At 49.3% G+C, this 18,557-nt stretch overlaps 1 protein-coding gene, 1 long non-coding RNA gene and 1 pseudogene across 2 annotated transcripts; 2 read left to right on the top strand and 1 right to left on the bottom strand.

Moving 5' to 3' along the window:
* The first annotated feature begins 767 nt into the window (after positions 1 to 767).
* LOC129632122 (uncharacterized) lies at positions 768 to 4,553 on the top strand. Its single transcript, XR_008704305.1, has 3 exons — positions 768 to 968; positions 2,018 to 2,118; positions 4,216 to 4,553. It is a non-coding gene; the product is annotated as an uncharacterized LOC129632122 (long non-coding RNA).
* A 4,977-nt stretch (positions 4,554 to 9,530) lies between these two features.
* LOC129631138 (alpha-ketoglutarate dehydrogenase component 4-like) lies at positions 9,531 to 10,115 on the top strand (annotated as a pseudogene).
* A 5,012-nt stretch (positions 10,116 to 15,127) lies between these two features.
* SELENOV (selenoprotein V) lies at positions 15,128 to 18,063 on the bottom strand. Its single transcript, XM_055554250.1, has 5 exons — positions 17,186 to 18,063; positions 15,685 to 15,709; positions 15,501 to 15,554; positions 15,313 to 15,387; positions 15,128 to 15,217 (listed from the first exon to the last, which is right to left on the bottom strand). The coding sequence occupies exons 1-5, from the start codon at positions 18,061 to 18,063 to the stop codon at positions 15,128 to 15,130; spliced, it is 1,122 nt and encodes a 373-aa protein (XP_055410225.1).
* Positions 18,064 to 18,557: the final 494 nt, after the last annotated feature.

Below are 18,557 nucleotides of genomic sequence, written 5' to 3'. Positions count from 1 at the left end.
TAGTTATGATTAGTTTCATGACAGCCAAGGATACAAATCATAACCCCAGCTAAAAGGAAGAGATGAGTAGGGCCAGCTCTGGGAGGGTTTCCCAAATGTGACATTATTGCCATCCTCAGGGATGCATCATCCTGCCAACACATCCATGGATGAAAACATGCGGTGAAAGTGAAAGTAATTTAGTCGTGTCTGACTCTGCGACCCCATGGACTATACAGTCCATGGAATTCTCCAGGCCAGAATACTGGAGTGGGTAGCCTTTCCCTTCTCCAGAAGATCTTCCCAACCCAGGGACAGAACCCAGGTCTCCCACATTGCAGGTGGAATCTTTACCAGCTAAGCCACAAGGGAAGCCCAGCAATACTGGAGTGGGTAGCCTATCCCTTCTCCAGGAGATCTTCCTGACCCAGGAATCGAACCAGGGTCTCCTGAATTGCAGGTGGATTGTTTACCAACTAAGACATGATGGAAGCCTGAAAACATGCAGAGTATTTACCAACCAGGGAAGCTCACTGAGCCCTGAACACGTTAGTCGCTCAGTAACATCCGACTTTTAGCATCTCCATGGACTGTAACCCCCCAGGCTCCTCTGTCCATGGAATTCTCTAGGCAAGAAAACTGGAATGGGTAGCCATTCCATTCTCCAGGAGATCTTCCTGATCCAGGGATTGAACCCAGGTCTCCTGTATTGTAGATTGAACCCAGGTCTCCTGTATTGTAGGCTCAGACTTAAATTGCAAGGTTCAAACTCCCTAAAACTCAGAGGTGGCCCAAACCTCTCCCCACCTGAGTAACAAAGACACTCCTATTATAGCAGGGACAGCTGCTAGCAGGCACGCATTACCGTTACCAGGCAACCATTACCGTTACCTGGCAACCATTATCGCCATACTGCTTGCTAGCTCGGAGGTTAGAGGCCTGCTTTGGCCAGTGATCCTGCAGTTGGAGGTTCTCCTGTGGAGACTGAGGTAAGAAGTGGATCACAACCTTCTCCCAGGGGCCCTCCTGACTCTCCAGCCTCGGGCTGGAGGGTGAGCTGAGAGGCCGAGGGAACAGCCTGGGGCTGTGTCCAACAGGACTCCAGGGGCCTCACCAAGGCCACGCACTGGCAGGGCCCAGGCCTTGAGGCAGCAGTGAGCCTCGTCTATCCTGGCCCCTGTGACCTAATGGCACTGGCAGCCAGCATGGGTCACAGTCTGCAGGACCGGGCCCCTGTTTGGGCAGCCTGAAGTCTGAAGGCCTGTTAAATCCTGGGCACCCAGCCCCTCAGAGATGACAGCTGGGCAGGGCCGGGGGACCTGGCCTGGAGGGTGCCACCAGCTGAGATCTGCCTCTTCAGCCAGACCTGGGCACTGGTGGGAGGACCCAGACTGGGTGCTGTGCTGGATAAACGCTCCCCGGGCGAGAAAACAACCCCTGCAGGGACCCCCCTCCCCTTAGCCAGGACCCGGATTCAGAGAGTGAAAGTTGTGCCTTGGGACCTTGCCCTTTCTTGTCAGAACAGAGTAACAGTTTGGAGATTTACAGGAACATCATTACCTGACCTTTGACCTAACTTCAAGAACAAAGGATCTGACACCAGGAAACTTACACCAACCAACCATGCCTCTCCCTCACCTTGCCTGTAAAAGGGCTTTGCTGAAAGCTTTCGAGTTTGGGATTTTTAAGGCATGAGTCACATCTCCTTGAGCGGCCCTGTAATAAATATTTCTCTGTTTCGAACTCCGACGTCTTGGTGTCATTTGACCTCACTGTGCGTTGGACTTGCATTCGGAAACACTGTCTCTGGAAATTCCAAAGACTTACATGACCCCTTCTGGGAACCAGGGACAAAGTCCAGGCAAATTAGCTTGATAGTTCTTCCAAACTAATACTGGCCTCTCTTTATGAATTCTGGGGGAAGAGAGTCTCTGCCCCCAAGATTGATGTTCCAGTTCTTTCGTCCTAAAAACAACGCACCCTAAAATTTAGTGGCTTTAAGCAACAACTATTTTTTTCACTGTTCACTCTTCTGTAGGTTGATGGGCTCAGCTCAGCAGTTCTGCTCTTGTGATGTTGGCCAGAAGCTCAGTTAGGCTGGAATGTCCAGGACTTGTCATTCATGTGTCTGCCACCCTGGTAAGAGCAGGCTGGAAGGCTGGGCCTCTCCCTTCATGGCGTTCCAAACCCTCTTCCTCTCCAACACTGTAGCCAAATTTCTTTCTTTCATTCTTTCTTCTTCGTTGCAGTGGGTCTTCATCACTACTCTTGGACTTTCTCTAGTTGTGATGAGCGGGAGCTACTCTCCATTTAGGTGCCCCAGCTTCTCAGTGCATTGGCTTCTCTTGTTGCAGAGCACAGGCTCTAGGCACACGGGATTTAGTAGCTGCAGCATGTGGGCTCAGCAGTTGGGGCACACAGGCTTAGTTAGTTGCCCCACAGCATGTGGGATCTTCCTTGACCAAGGATCGAACCCGTGTCCCCTACATTGGCAGGCAGATTCTTATCCATTGCACCACCAGGGAAGTCCTGCCAGATTTCTTATGTGGCTGCCTCAGGGCTTCCAAAAGTTCAAAAGTAGGAAGCTGCCAGGCCCTCCGATAGCTCAGGCCACAAGCTAGCACATTTCTGCCTCATTCTATGGGTTATAAAGTCCCAGCTCATTTCAGGGGAGGGGAGGCCATACCAAAGGAGGTGAATCCTGAGCGCTGTGGTTCATAAGGGGCCATCTTTGGAAACCAGTCACATTGATGATACATCCAATATGGTCATTCGTTAAGAGTGCTTTATGTATGGCATCTTGTGGAATTTTCACAATTGTAAAGACTATTAGCATTAGCATATGCATTTTATAGATAAGAAAATTGAGGCTTACTAGCTGTCTCAATCAGGGTTCTCCTGAGAAATAGCACCAATAGGAAAAACTTCTGTCATTTTATGTTTGTGTATATGTGCATGTCCGACTCTTTGCAACCCCATGAATCGCAGCACGCCAGGCCTCCCTGTCCATCACCAACTCCCAGAGTTCACTCGGACTCACGTCCATCGAGTCAGTGATGCCATCCAGCCATCTCATCCTATGTCGTCCCCTTCTCCTCCTGCCCCCAATCCCTCCCAGCATCAGAGTCTTTTCCAATGAGTCAACTCTTCCCATGAGGTGGCCAAAGTACTGGAGTTTCAGCTTTAGCATCATTCCTTCCAAAGAAATCCCAGGGCTGATCTCCTTCAGAATGGACTGGTTGGATCTCCTTGCAGTCCAAGGGACTCTCAAGAGTCTTCTCCAACACCACAGTTCAAAAGCATCAATTCTTCGGCGCTCAGCTTTCTTCACAGTCCAACTCTCGCATCCATACCTGACCACTGGAAAAACCATAGCCTTGACTAGATGGACCTTTGTTGGCAAAGTAACATCTCTGCTTTTGAATATGCTATCTAGGTTGGTCATAACTTTTCTTCCAAGGAGTAAGCGTTTTTTAATTTCATGGCTGCAGTCACCATCTGTAGTGATTTTGGAGCCCAAAAAGATAAAGTCTGACACTGTTTCCCACTATTTGCCATGAAGTGATGGGACCAGATGCCATGATCTTAGTTTTCTGAATGTTGAGCTTTAAGCCAACTTTTTCCCTCTCTCACTTTTATCAAGAGGCTTTTGAGTTCCTCTTCACTTTCTGCCATAAGGGTGGTGTCATCTGCATATCTGAGGTTATAAACCTCTTTAGACTCATAAAAATTATTGACAACACCAAAGAGCTCTTGTTTATGTGCATTATGTCCATCAATATTTACTATATCAGAAATTAAGCCTAAGGTTTCTAAAATATGTATTTGCTTCATTTTTTAAAATCTTTTTAAAATCATTAGGGAATTCCCTGGTGGCTCAGTGGTCAAGAATCCACCTGCCATCCACCCACCCATCCATGCAGGAGATGCAGTTTCCATCCCTGGGTTGGGAAGAAGCCCTGGAGAAGGAAATGGCAACCCACTCCAGTATTCTTGCCTGGGAAATCCCATGACAGAGTCTAGCAGGCTACAGTCCACCAGGTTGCAAAAAAAGTCAGACCTGACTTAGCAACTAAACAACAACCTGTAGTTAGGGCACTTCGAGTTCACTGCCAAGGGCCCAGGTTCAATCCCTGGTCAGGGAACCAAGATCCCACAAGCCAGACAGCACAGCCACCATAAATAAAGAAATAAAATTATGTTAACTATTTAATGAAAAATAACTGGGCTTCCCAGGTGTCTCAGTGAGTAAAGAATGCAGGAGACTCAGGCTGGATCCCTGAGTCAGGAAGATCCCTTGGAGGAGAAATGGCAACCCACTCTAATATTCTTGCCTGGAGAATCCCATGAACAGAGGAGACTGACGGGCTATAGTTCGTCCATAGCGTCGCAAAGCGTTGGATACAACCGAAACGACTGAAGCAGGCACGAAAAATAACGTTTCAGAAGAATGACATCAGCAACTTGGCAGATGAAAAACTCTCTCTCTCCTCTTAAATCTACAACCACTAAAACATTCACAATAAAGACACCTCGGTCCATTAAACCAGGTGTCCAGAGAATCCCACACATCTGTACACGTAGAAGGGGTTATACAGGGACAAACCTTACAACCCTGGACACGGCAGAGGAGCCAGGTGCAACCCAGCTCCCCGCCACCCTCGCCCTCCCCTCAGGGGCGGAGTCTGCAAGGAGCGTGGATCCCGAAAGTAAGGGAAGAGCCCACCGTCTCCGAGCCCCAGGCGGTGATACCAGCAATCCTGGCAGAAACAAGGCATCAGTGACCCCAGAGGCACAAGGAGCAATAAGGAGGGTTTGGAGCAACCGTAAAAGCAATCGAAGGTGGAAAAAGCCAGTGTAACCAGAGGCAGCGCCGAAAAGAGAAATCCAAACCTTGTGCTATAGCACCACCTACTGGAAAACGGGAGAAACGCCTCAATTTTTTCTTGACGGTCTCCCCTCGCTCGCGATACTTAAGTTCCCCAACCAGGGTTTGAACAACGGCCCTTGACAATGAGAACTCAGAGTCCTAACCACTGGACCGCCAGGGAACTCCCTGAAACGCCTCAATTTCTAACCTGTTAAATCGTTAGCATCAAGAAGAAAAGGGTCCCCTACTTCTGATACAACGGCAGAGGAGCAACGCGTCAAGAACCATGAAGAACCAGGGAAACACTGTAACGCAAAAGAAAATGACAATCCTCCAGAAACTAAACTTGAAGTCGCAAAGAGTATTGAGATCTCACTGGTAAAGAATTCAAAATAGGTTTATGAAGAAAATCAAAGAGCTACAAGAACATTCAGAAAGGTAGTTTAGTGAACTCAGGATTAAAATTAATGAACAGACGAAATACTTTACCAAAGAAATTGAAACTCTAAAGAGAAATTAGAAATTCTGGAGCGGGAGAACTCAGTCAATGAGATGAAGAATACACCAGAAAGCATTGGACATACAGCACACAATGTTTGAAAAAGACAATAGCAAGCTTGAAGATAGAAATCTATAAGTAATACAAGTAGAAGAGAAAATAGCAATCAGATTTTTTAAATGAGGAAATTCTAGGAGGGCTATCTGTTTTAGCAATGGCAACATTAGGGGAGTGGGTATCTCAGGAGAAGACAGAAGAGGGCAGAGAATTTATTTAAAGAAATAATAGGGTGGGAGGGGGGGTTCAGGATGGGGAACACATGTACACCCATGGCGGATTCATGTCAATGTATGGCAAAACCCCTACAATATGGAAAGTAATTAGCCTCCAATTAAAATAAATAAATTTATATTTTAAAAAAAGAAATAATAGGAGGGAATTCCCTGGAAGTTCAATGGTTAGGACTCTTGCGCTCTCACTGCCAAGGGCCGGGGTTCAATCCTTGGTTGGGGAGCTAAGATCTCACAAGCCAAGCAGTGTGGGGAAAAAGAAAAGCCAGCCCTGGCTCAGCCAGGAGGAGAAAGGACAGGCTTCTGGAGCAGGCCTGAATATCAGGCCACCAACCCAGCTGCCAAGGTGCTACATGAAGCCTCTTTAGCCTTATGACCCTGATGGGCCGTGACCCCATCGTGTGGATTTGGAAATTGTTCTGTCAAGTAGAACAGAGCATCAAAACCAAAATAACAAAAATGGGTTTGGGAAGGGGCACCATTATAACCCTGGGTCTACTCCAACTCATAAAAAGAAAAAGAAAGAATAGAAGAGCAGCCAAGGCAGCAGAGTGGAGAGGCCCTGGGCTCACCTCCTCTCACCCGCACGCTGGGGTCACGGCTGTCTGCAGAACAGCCATCAATGGAAAGGAGTTGGAGCCTACCAAATGGGATCTTCCCTAGTGGTCCAGTGGTTAAGACTCTGAGCTTCCATTGCATAAGGCACGGGTTCAATCCCTGGTGAGGGAACTAAGATCTCACATGTCTCGCAGTGGGGCCAAAAAAAAAAGACCTAGGGAGGGGAACTTCCCTGGTGGTCCAGTGGCTAAGACGCCAGGGCCCAGGTTCAATCCCTGGTCGGGGAACTAGATCCCACATGCATCAACTAAAGAGCCTACCTGCCTCAACTAAGACCTGGTGCAGCCAAGTAAGTAGAAAAAATCACATACTTTTAAAAAGACTTAGGGAGGGAACCATGGTGAGGCAGGTGGGAGGGCAGACTCATGGTACCATCAAATCCCATACCCCAGGGTGGGCAACCCACAAGCTGGGGAACAGATGTACTGTGGAGGCTCTCCCTCAGGAGTGAGAGTTCTGAGCACCACATCAGGGTCCCCAACCCCTGACACGGCACCAGGAAGATGAGCCCCCACAGCATTTGGCTTTAAAGTTCAGCAGGGCTTCCCTGGTGGCTGAAACGGTTAAGCATCTGCCTGCAATGGAGGAGACCTAGGTTCAATTCCTGGGTCGGGAAGATTCCCTGGAGAAAGGAATGGTAATTCACTCCAGTATTCTTGCCTGGAGAATCCCATGGACAGAGGAGCCTGCTGGGTTATAGTTCATGGGGTCGCAAAGAGTCAGACAAGATGGAGCAACTAACACTTCATTTCAGTGCCGGATTGCGGGAGCCCCACAGGACTTGGGGAGGTGGAGACATCCGTTTAAAAAGGCAATTTGCACTGGACCCAGGGCAAAAGCAGTGGTGTGGTGGGAGCCTGGGCCAGACCTACCTGCTGGTCTTGGAGAGTCTCCTGCGGAGGTGGGGTGACTGTGGCTCCCGGTGGAAACACGGACATTAGTAGCAGACACGTTGAGGAGCATTTGGCCAAGACAGCATGGAGGCTGCCATGTTGGCTCCTTGGTGCTAGAACCTGGCCCCGCCCAGCCGCCTGTGGGGCGTGGGTTCTGGATGCCTCCAGCCAGGCCACTAAAGGGCAGGGGCACCGTCCCACCTGTCTTGGTTGGAACTCGGGTTGGAAAAGAATTTCCAGACACAAAGCAGAATGAGAAGAGAGTTTATTAGAACAGGAGATGCTGTTAAAACGGCAGGCTTAGCTCAAGGGAGAGCCGAAGCCTTTCGTGGGTTCCTAGCCAACTTTCATAGCCTCCAGACAAAGAAAATTCCTGCTGGAAGGTTGCGTTAGGTGGTTGGGTGGTACGCCATAGGGTGTTTACTGGAGTGGGCATCTTTGCCTAATTGGGAGTCAGGCAGCTTGTTAGTGATGATCAGGGGGCTTTTGGAAAGGTTACAAAGGGGTGATCAGTCAGTTCCGGAGGTGACCTTGGTTCTGGGCTCTGCTTCTGTGGCCTTGATGCAAAGCCTCGCACCGGCAGCACCAACAGCAACTACTGAGCCGGTAAGCCACAACTACTGAAGCCGGTGCACCCTAGAGCCTGTGCTCCACAAGAGAAGCCACCGCAATGAGAAGCCCACACACCGCAACTGGAGAGCAGCCCCTGCTCTCTACAGCTAGAGAAAGCCTGCACGCAGCAATGAAGACCCAGTGCAGCCAAAAAAAAGACAGAGAGAGAGAAAGCTATGATCTCCCAGTGCAGGCCAGAGCCCTACCCTGGCCCCAGAAGCCACGAGCAGGCCAATGAACCTTTGGGACACCCCAGACCTCATAGGCAACGGTGTCAGGAACCACCCCCCACCCCTAGTCCACCATCAATGATCTGAAATGAGCTCTGGGATCCCTGAGCACTGCAACCAGACGCCAGGAGCCAGCTGTACCTGACAGCAGTCTGGCACTAACCCCAGGACTTAGCGTCACCTGCCAGTGGGTGGGCAACAGCCCCAGAGTCCTCAGGACTCTGACTCGATCCACCAGTGAGCCAGCGCTGGCCCTGGGGCGCCTAGTAATCTGCAACCAGCCACCTCATGAGCAGACCCCGCTCCCCCCAAACAACAGCCAGCAGCACTCACACAAGTCAGGGCCTGGCAACCAACCAGAGTAGGGGCCAACCAAGCCTATCAGATTACCCACACAGAGAAAGACCCACAGAGCCCACTTAGGGGGAACCCCTAGAGCATATATCTTGGTTTATGAGAGGGGAGTGCTCTGCTAGGACACACAGGCTGCCTCCTACAGAGGGTCACTGCTCCAGGGTCAAGAAATATAACTATGGTGCTCTGGGGACAACCCAGAGGGATGGGGTGCCGAGGGAGGCAGGAGGGGGGTGAGATGGGGGGGACACATGTGCACCCATGGCTGATTCAGGTCGATGTATGGCAAAAACCACCACAAGAGTAAAGTAATTACCCTCCAATTAAAATAAATTAATTAAAAATAAATAAAATGTTAAAAAAGAAAAATAACTCAACATTCAAAAGACTAAAAAAAAAAAGAAAAAAAGAAATGTTAACTGACCTGCCACATACATAAAAAGACAAACAGCAACTTACACAAGATGAGATGGTAGAGGACTATGTCCCAGATGGCGGAACAAGATAAAACCCCAGAACTAGGTGGAGATAGGCAATCTACCTGAGAAAGTTTTCAGAGTAATCATCACAAAGGTGATAAAGAACTTAGGAGGAGAACAGATATACAGAGTGAGAAATCAGACTTTCTTTTTTTTAACAAAAGAGCTATAAAATATAAAGAACCACCAGAAATGAAGGATACAGTAACTGAACCCAGGACTTCCCCAGTGATCCGGTGGTTAAGAGGCTCCACTCCCAGTGCAGGGGGCCTGGGTTCAATCCCTGTTCAGGGAATTAGATCCCACATGCCGCAATTAAAGAAAAAAGATTCCAGATGCTACTGCAACTAAAGATGCCGCAGGCAGCAATGAAGATCCTTTGTGCTCCAACTAAGACTAGGTACAGCCAAATAAATAAACATGTTTGTTTGTAAAAAAGGGTTGGGGGTTATATGAAGGTGTAGGTCTTTGAGGGTCACCTTAGAATTCTGCTTACAATAAAAACCTTTATTAAAATACTACCTTATGGATCCTTATATTTCTCATATGACATATTGGGCTTCCCTGTTGGCTCAGAGGGTAAAAGCGTCTGCCTGCAATGCGGGAGACCCGGGTTCAATCCCTGGGTCAGGGGCCCCAGCCGCCCAGGACTCCTGTTATAACCGCGGCTCGCCAGCGCCCCGGAAGCTGCCCCTTCTCGGGGGTCATGGTGGGCAGCAAGATGGCGTCTGCCAGCAGGTTCGTTCAGGTAGACTCCATTAATAAGGTTCTCTGACAGAAGAGACTTCCTAAACCAAATGTATCAGAAGTTCTAAGATCAGCGGGACTACCATCTCATACTTCTTTAATTTCACAGCATCCTAAGGGAAGTAAATCGCCAGACTGGCTGATGCATCAGGGTCCACCAGATATCGCTGCTGCTGCTGCTAAGTCACTTCAGTCGTGTCCGACTCTGTGCGACCCCATAGACGGCAGCCCATCAGGCTCCACCGTCCCTGGGATTCTCCAGGCAAGAACACTGGAGCAGGTTGCCATTTCCTTGTCCAATGCATGAAAGTGAAAAGTGAAAGTGAAGCCCCTCAGTCGTGTCCGACTCTTTGCGACCCCATGGACTGCAGCCTACCAGGCTCCTCCATCCATGGGATTTTCCAGGCAAGAGTACTGGAGTGGGGTGCCATTGCCTTCTCCGCTAGACACCACAGAGATAATAAAAACTTTACCTCAGAAATACAGAAGGAAACTCGTGTCTCAAAAAGAAATTGAATTTATCCAAAGTGGAGGACCAGAATAATCACTGACAATGTGTCTGCTGTTTGTCATCAGACAAAGAAGAGTCTTTCTAAAAAAGGACTTCCAGAATGACAAATGAGAAACTCTATATTAAACAACTTTAATAAATATTCTGTAAAAAGAAAAAAAAAGATGAATAGAAATTTTAGATGGACACTTACATCTCCTGATTTATGTATCTTGGTCAGCTTCTCTATAAGCTTACCTGATTGTTTATATACTTTATACCTTAATTAAACTGTACATTTTAAAATGTTGGCCTATTAATTTACTCTTGATTATCAAGCATTAACAGTGTTGAACTATTGAAAGCACACAATGTCTAGTGAACCGTCAAAGGCTTCCAGTAATTTCACTTTTCTTTCAGTTTCCATTTAAACATAGACTATATTTGGCAGAATTGCAGCTTTCTGGAAGTAATTTTCCTGAACTTGAATGAGGATCCGTGAAAGAATAACTCCATTATTTGTTCTTCTCAGTGTCTTTGTATTCACAAAGTTACTGAAGTATAACAGGCTTATTAACAAGCATATCCTACTCTAAATGATAAAAATATACCTATGGTAAAACAGGTGACTTTGTGGTATTAAGACTAGGGAGTTAACACAAAATATTATATGTAACTATATTCAGAAAATAAATGCCAGAGTATAAAATGGAAAATGAGATCAAAATGAATATAGCATAGGAATAACATTTGACCAGAAATTGTAATTTATTATGTTTTCAGGAGGGGTAAAAAAAGTCTTATTCTTTGGTTTACCTCTTTGTTTTGATTGTGATCATGTATACAAATCCTGATAATTATAAACTTTCTCAAACTTAAAAAAAAAAAAAAAACAACTCTGGGTCAGGAAGATCCCCTGGAGAAGGAAATGGCAACCCACTCCAGTAATCTTGCCTAGAAAACTCAGTGGATGGAGGAGCATGGTGGGCTACAGTCCATGGGGTCGCAAAGAGTCGGACACGACTGAGCGAATTCACTTTCACTTTATGACATATTAAGAACTCTAGAGTCAAACCCTTTGATTCACCCACTGCTCTCTCACATGCTCCCAACGCTAGTGTATATTATCAGGATGGGGGCTTCATGGCGCCCCCAGCTGTTGCTTCCTATCCCTACTCAATCTCTGTTGAATCACTCCCTGTTCTCATGATCCAGACAGCTTTGTAGATGAGGCCAGGCTGCAGAAAATCTGTACGCATTATTAATGAGATCAGGAAAAGGTAGAAGGCAACTGCTGAACTGGAGGTGCGCTGTGGGAGGGGAGTGGGGAGGGGTGCAGGCTGGGCTGTGGGTGGATGGGTGGGCAGGGGGCGGGGCATTGTCTTGGAGTCACAAAAGAAGACTGAGCGGGGCTTCTGGGAAAGTTTTACTCTCCTAATAAAGTGATCCAGTGGGCATGTCCTTGCCTTCTACTCTCTTCTGCCTGGAAAACAGACATAACCGGTAGGGACGCAACAGTGAAACCACATGCATGAGCTCCAAAGCCAACACATCATCACACATTGATGGTGGCAGAAAAGAAGTGGAGAAAAACTGGGCTCCCTGTGGCAGAGCTGGATAGCTGGCTGAACTCAGCCCTCTCCTATCAGTTTGAAATCAAAATCATTTGCTGTTTCTATTGCCTGAGGTGGCGCTAGTGGTAAAGAACCTGCTTGCTAATGCAGGAGGCATAAGAGATACGAGTTCAATCCCTGGGTCAGGAAGATTCCCCTGAAGTAGGAAACAGCAACCCACTCAAGGGTTGTTGCCTGAAGAATCCCAGAGGAACCTGGTGGGCTACAGTCCATAGCGTTGCAGAGTCAGACACGACTGAAGCGACTGAGCACATATTTTGTGAGCCACCGATGGTCCAGCTTGCTGTTACTCGAAGGCAAGAGCCATCCTAACCAATGTCTACTTTAAAAATTTTATTTACTTTTGGCTGCCCTGGGTCTTTGTTGCTGCACGTGGGCTTTCTCTAGTTGTGGTGTGTGGTCTCTGCAGTGGCTTCTCTTGTTGCAGAGTAAGGGCTCTCGGGCATGCAGGCTTCAGTAGTTGTGGCTCATGGGCTTAGTTGCCCCTCAGCAGGTGGAATCTTAGTTCCCAGACCAGGGATCAAACCCATGTCCCCTGCATTGGTGGGCAGATTCTTAAACATTGGACCACCAGCGCTGTATTTAGTCGCTCAGTCGTTTTGGACTCTTTGTGACCCCATGGACTGTAGCCCCCCAGGCTCCTCTGTCCATGGGGATTCTCCAGGCAGGAATACTGGAGTGGGTGGCCACACCCTCCTCCAGGCGATCTTTCCAACCCAGGGATTGAACCTAGGTCTCCTGCATTGCAGGTGAATTGTTTACCCTCTGAACCACAAGGGAAGCCCAAGAATACTGGAGTGGGTAGCCTATCCCTTTCACAAGGGATCTTTCTGACCCAGCGATCGAACTGGGGTCTCCTGCATGGCAGGCAGATTCTTTACCAGCTGAGCTACCAGGAAAGTCCTCAAAAATCTACTTCTAACTGAAACCTATGTATCCTGTATAAAACTTTGGAAATTTCACAATTAAGCAGTATGACGGTCATTTTGCAGGAGAAATTGAGAATTGGAGAGGTAGTGTCCCCTGTTGGAAGTCACACAGCAGCTCCATGATAAAGGTCTGACTCCCACGCCTTGCACTGGACCTTCTGGCACGTGCCTATTGACCCCACGGAGCCAGATGGTGAGCAGGGGGCTCATCAATGCCTACTGAATGCATGAATGGTCTTCTCCCAGATAGTTGAGGCCCCTCCCAGCACTGACATTCTAAGATCTGTGGGTTTAGAAAGTGAACACTGACGTGTATGGAAGTTTGGAATGTCTTTTGAGGCTTGCCACCATTCCTATTTCTGTCTCAACCCCTACAAATGCCAATGACATGGGAGGTTTTCAAATTCCAAACCAGGCCACGGGAAATAAAGATCCCACAAAAGAAAGAAATTGACTTTGACAGTGTGAGAACGTCGAGGCTACACCAGGTGGGGAGCAGCAGGAGTAGCCTTCTGTTCCAAGCTGGCCTCCCCGCCCCCGCCCACCCGGTCCAGGAGATGCTGGGAGCACCATAGCAGGCAACTTCCCCAGACGGCAGAAGTGAGTGCGGGGACAGTGGCAATCAGACGAGAACACAGGGAGGCAGACTCTGTATTTCCCTCTTCACCTCTCCCTGACCCTGTCCCAGCTGCCATCAGAAAAGGACCTGACTTGACATCATTTCAGCCCTTCTCACCATCCTGCTGAGGCTCCTGAAATGGGGAAACAAGAAAGAAAAATAATAATAACTCTAAAAAAAAAAATAATAGCATTTGTAGGGCTTGCTATGTTCGGGGACCTCTAAGATTTTCCATTTCCATGGCTTATAATGCCCGCCAGAGTCTCCTTGACATTTTTAAAACACACCAGACACACTCCTACCACAGGGCCCTTGCACTTTCTGTCCCTTCTGCCCAGAATACTTTCCCCTAGATATCCACATGCTTCAGTCCCTTACATCCTTCAAGTGTTTAAATACCACCTTCCCAATGAGATTGTCTCTGACCACTCAACTTAGAGTTGCAAAAAGTCCCCAGCAGCCTCCAAAGCCCTTTCCTTACTTTATTTTTCTTCTCATCACTTATCTCCTAAAGTACCTTCTAGGGACTTCCCTAAAAGTCCAGTGGTTAAGACTCCTCGCTCCCACTGCAGAGGGCACAGGTTTGATCCCTGGTGGAGGAACTAAGAGAGGAGGGCATGGCAACCCACTCCAGTATTCTTGCCTGGAGAATCCCCATAGACAGAGGAGCCTGGGGGGCTATAGTCCACAGGGGTCGCAAAGAGTCAGACATGAGTGAGCGACTCAGCACAGGACAGCACAGAGGAACAGACTGAACATGCTGAATGGTGCGGCCAAAAAAAGAAGTAAAAAGCAATGAAATGCCTTCTCTTCACCTAGGGTCTTGTTCACTGTCTTCCATCAACTGTCAGCTCCACTAGGCCAAGGGTTTGTGTCTATTTGGTTCACCACTGTATCATCCCCAGGACCTAGACCCATACCTCGTAGGTACTCAGGAAATACTTGACTAAAATGAAATCCAGTGAGGTTAAAGACACGTGACTCAAGACGGGCCAATGATAGCCCTGCCAATGATAACAGTGTAGTGACATTCCCTTGGCCCTGAGTGATTCATTCAGAGATGGACACGTAACTTAATCCATGCCAGTGGGAATCCTTGTGGGGATTTATGGTATACTTCTGACGAGTATATCAAAACTCAACAGCTTGTGTGCTTTAAACATGTACTGTTTCTCATGCATCACTTACACTTCAATAAAGTTGGAAATAATTGTAAAGTAGATACACAATAGACAAAGTATTAAATCAGTAGCAGCTTACAAATATCTACGTGGTGAGTGGTTTTAAAAATCCAGTATTGGTGGAAAATAAATGGTTGTGTCTATGCTTTAAAACATTAAGACAACATTAGCAATAGGACTTTCTGCAATTATTGATTCCATGTTCTGTATCTACACTGTCCAATACAGCTGCCACGTGTGGCTGTGAACATTTGAAATGTGGCTAGTGGGACTAATAACTGAATTTTTACTGTATTAATTTCATTAACTCCATTAAAGTGAAAAGACACATGCTGTTATTGTCACATACTGCCACAGCACAGCTTTACAACTAAAAGTTAAAAAAAAAAGTTATTTAAAAAAAAAAACTGTATAGTTGACACACGCTGAGCATGCTTTGACATACGCTGAGCCATGCACTATTTATTACCTTATAAGACGCATTTTATGGAATTAACAACCCCATTTTACAGATGAGGAAATTGAGGCTAAGAAAAGGCTATAGATAACTTAACCTGATTATAACAGTGAGGACTGGTTGAGCTAGAATTGGGGCTAAGGTGTCTTTGACTCCAAGGCAGGGCCCTGCCTTCTGCCTGCCTGCCCACCCATGGTCCAACCTCCACCCCTCCCACCTCACTGCCCTCACCTCACCTCCAGCCCACTAGTTGCCTGCTACCTTTTTCTTGAGCTCCTCATTGAGCAGGTTGACAATTGTCTGTAACTTGACCTCATCCACAAAGCCATCACCATTCTGGGCACAGAAAGGAAAGAGCACAGACATGTAGGTCTCTCACCCCCTGGGAGCTCCAGCCTCCCTCCCTGTCCAGGAACCTTGCTCAGAATCACCTTCTTTGAATGTATCAGTTTCCCATCCACAAACACTTCAAACTCCCCTGTAGCCTGAGCAGATATTTCCTCCTCCTGGGGAGGGAATGGTGGAGATTAGCGGAGGCAAAGAACTCCCCTCCAAGTCCCTTGGGGGGGTCTTGGAGCCCTGATTGCCCCCCACTCTCCCAAGCCACCAGCACACTCACGAAGATTAGAGAGTTTGGAAATTGCTGCTCCAGACTCTTTCTCAGTAAGATGTACTGTGGGGAGGAGATGGGATATGTGGTCATGGGATCACAGGGTCATAGGTCTTGAGAGGAGGGAAAACAGGAACCCCTTCCAGACATCATGGCCCAAACTCCCCCCACCTCCAAAGCCAAAACTACTTACCCGCAGGCTGTAGCTTCAGAGGCCACTGGAGGCCGAGGGCAGAGAGGAGGAAGGCAGAGAGAGACGGAAGGAAGATACATTGTTAGAATCTCCTGAAGTCCAGAGAGACACTGGGAAGAGCTAAGTCAGATCTCGTCCCTCCCCTGCTCAGAAGCATCTGAACACAAAAAGAACACAATCCTCCCCGTGGTCCACAAGTCCCAGACAGGATCCACCCCCATCACCTCTCTGCTCCATCTCTTCCCTCTGTCCCTCTGGTTCCAGCCACAGGGACCTCCTAGCCCTTCTTCCAACACTCCAGGGATGCCTTGCCTCAGGATCTTTGTACTGGCTGGTCTGTCTGCAGAATACTCTTTCCCTGGTAGCTCAAAGGCTCCTTCTCGCCCCTCTTTCAGATCTTTGGTTGAGTATTGCCTCCTTGAGGATACTCCAGCTAACCTGTGACAGCCCCCCCCCCAACAAGATGCCTTTTGTCCATAGCACCGGTCACCTTCTAAGATCTAAGATACTAGATAACTTGCCATGTGCTGTGTTTATTGCCCATTTCTGCCCCTCCACATCAGAATGTCAGTGCCACAGCCATCTTTGTCTTCTTCACTGCTGTGTCTCTGATGCTGAGAGTAGGGTCAGCACATGGCAGGTGCTGAATAAATGGTTGTTCAGTGACTAAAATAATGAATGAATCCATGGAGTCAGAGAAAGAGAAAGAAGATGGGGAATTCCCTGGTGGTCCAGTGGTTAAAATTTCACACTTCCACTGATGGGTACGTGGGTTTGATCTTTGATCCTTGGTCAGGAAAGCTTTGCATGAAGCACAGGTTTGACCAAAAAAGGAAGAAGAAGGAGGAGATGGGCAGAGAAAGAGAGGTGGGGGAGAGGGGGAAAGAGAGGTAGAAGGAGAAAGAGCTACACATCACAAGGGGAAAGGGAAAGAGGCAGTGAGCTGGAGAGAGAGCTAGAGAGAGACCATTGCATGGGGGTGGGGGCGGGAGGGGTTGGGGTGGACTGGAGGGGAAGACAAAGCCTCACCCCAGGCCACATTCAGTCCTGAGTCTCAAGGAAGTCAAGGAAGGTCACTGCTGTTTACTCTTGTCATTGACACAAAGATTCCGCTTTGGGATCACAAATGTGGACCCCTCTGGCCTTTGTATTGGGTGGGCCCCCTTTCCCTTGCTACCCAGATCCCCCTACTTCTATCAGACCCTCCCCACCCCCACTTGGTAGCCTCATCAGTGAGCAGTTGCAGCCTAAGACCCACCTCCCAAGAAAGGCTGTTTCTAAGCCCTCAGCCTCTGAAGTTCTCCCATTCCTCCTCTTCCCTCTTCCTGCCCCCATCTCCCGCCCCCACCCTAGGAAAACATGGCTTGGCTCAGCCCTCTGTCTCCTGAAGGCTGGCCCCGCAGCGGCAGGAGAGTGAATGAGTGAACCCAGAGCTTTCGGGTCCCAAAGAGAATGGCAGGCCCAGAGGCAGAAGCAGGTGTGGGCAGGGACACCTGCTTACCAGTAAACCACTCGAATCATGATCTTGTTTTCCTCTTGGAGTTCCCCACTGATGGAGGCTAATGTAGTGGCAGGAACCGGTAAGATGGCCTGGATGGCCCCTAGGATGGGCGTCCCTGGGACATGTCCAGAAGAAGAAGCTATCAACTTGGTGGTCGATGTGTCTGTCCTCAGAGGGGACCCGCGGGATGGGGACCGTAAATCGGTGGCCAATGGAGTAAGAGCAGGAAGGGGCTCTTGGATGGGAGGAAATCCATTGGCGGCTGATGAAACTTGCTTCACTCTCGGGCTTGGCTCAAGATTCTTGGCAGGTGACACAGAGAGCGTGGGTTCAAGTTCCAGGGGCGGGCCCGAAGGCAGAGCCGAGTCGGGGAGGGATTCCAAGGGAGGAATCAGGACCCGAGATGGGATCGGGGTTGGGATCGGGTCCGGAATTGGGATCTGGACCGGAGTCGGGGACTGGATCAGTGTCGGGGTCCCGATCGGTGTCGGGGGCCGGACAGGAGTCGGGGGCCGGACGGGAGTCGGGGGGCGGACGGGAGTCGGGGGCCGGACCGGAGTCGAGAGCGGCACCGGAGTTGGGGTCCGGACCGGAGTTGGGGTCCGGAACGGAGTTGAGGGCGGGTCTGGAGTTGGGGTCCGGACCGGAATTGGGGTCCGGACCGGAGTTGAGGGGGGGACCGGAGTTGGGGTCCGGATGGGGGTCAGGGTCCGGATGAGAGCCGGCGTCCGGACCAGAGTCGTGATCCGGGTCGGGCCCGAGTCCGGGCCAGGTGTCGGAGTCCGAACCTGAATGGAGGTCCTGCGCAGGGTCGAACCCCGGACCGGAGTCGAGGCCCGGGCCGGAGTAGGGGCTGGGGTCCGCGGCTGGTTGTTCATGGGGTCCCGGGGCGGAGCCCCGGTAGCCGGGGTGGCGATCCCTCCCGACCCTCCTGCCTTGGGGCGGGAAGAGCCTCATCCGCACGGGATTCTAGCGACCACAATGGGGCGCTGTTGCGCGGGGTTCCATTGGGTGCGCGGATTCTACCGCCGAGCCGGGGATCGGAGAAGGAAATGGCAACCGACTCCAGTGTTCTTGCCTGGAGAATCCCAGGGATGGCGGAGCCTGGTGGGCTGCCGTCTATGGGGTCGCACAGAGTCAGACACGACTGAAGCGACTTAGCAGCAGCAGCAGCAGCACCAGAGCCGGGGATGGGGTAGGGACCTCTGGATCCCATTCCCTGAATCCCTACCTCCAGTTGCCAATATCCTTAATGTTCAGGCATTCACTATGTTTGTCCAGTGCCTGCAATGTGCGCCCTCCTGAGCTGGGTGACTCTTCAGACACAGCAGTCAGGAGACCAGGTCTGGAGATCAGGCTTCCTGTCCAGTAG

Source organism: Bubalus kerabau, chromosome 17, assembly GCF_029407905.1.
Source record: "Bubalus kerabau isolate K-KA32 ecotype Philippines breed swamp buffalo chromosome 17, PCC_UOA_SB_1v2, whole genome shotgun sequence".
Classification (NCBI taxonomy): Eukaryota; Metazoa; Chordata; class Mammalia; order Artiodactyla; family Bovidae; genus Bubalus; species Bubalus kerabau.
This window is presented reverse-complemented; position numbering and strand designations above follow the sequence as displayed.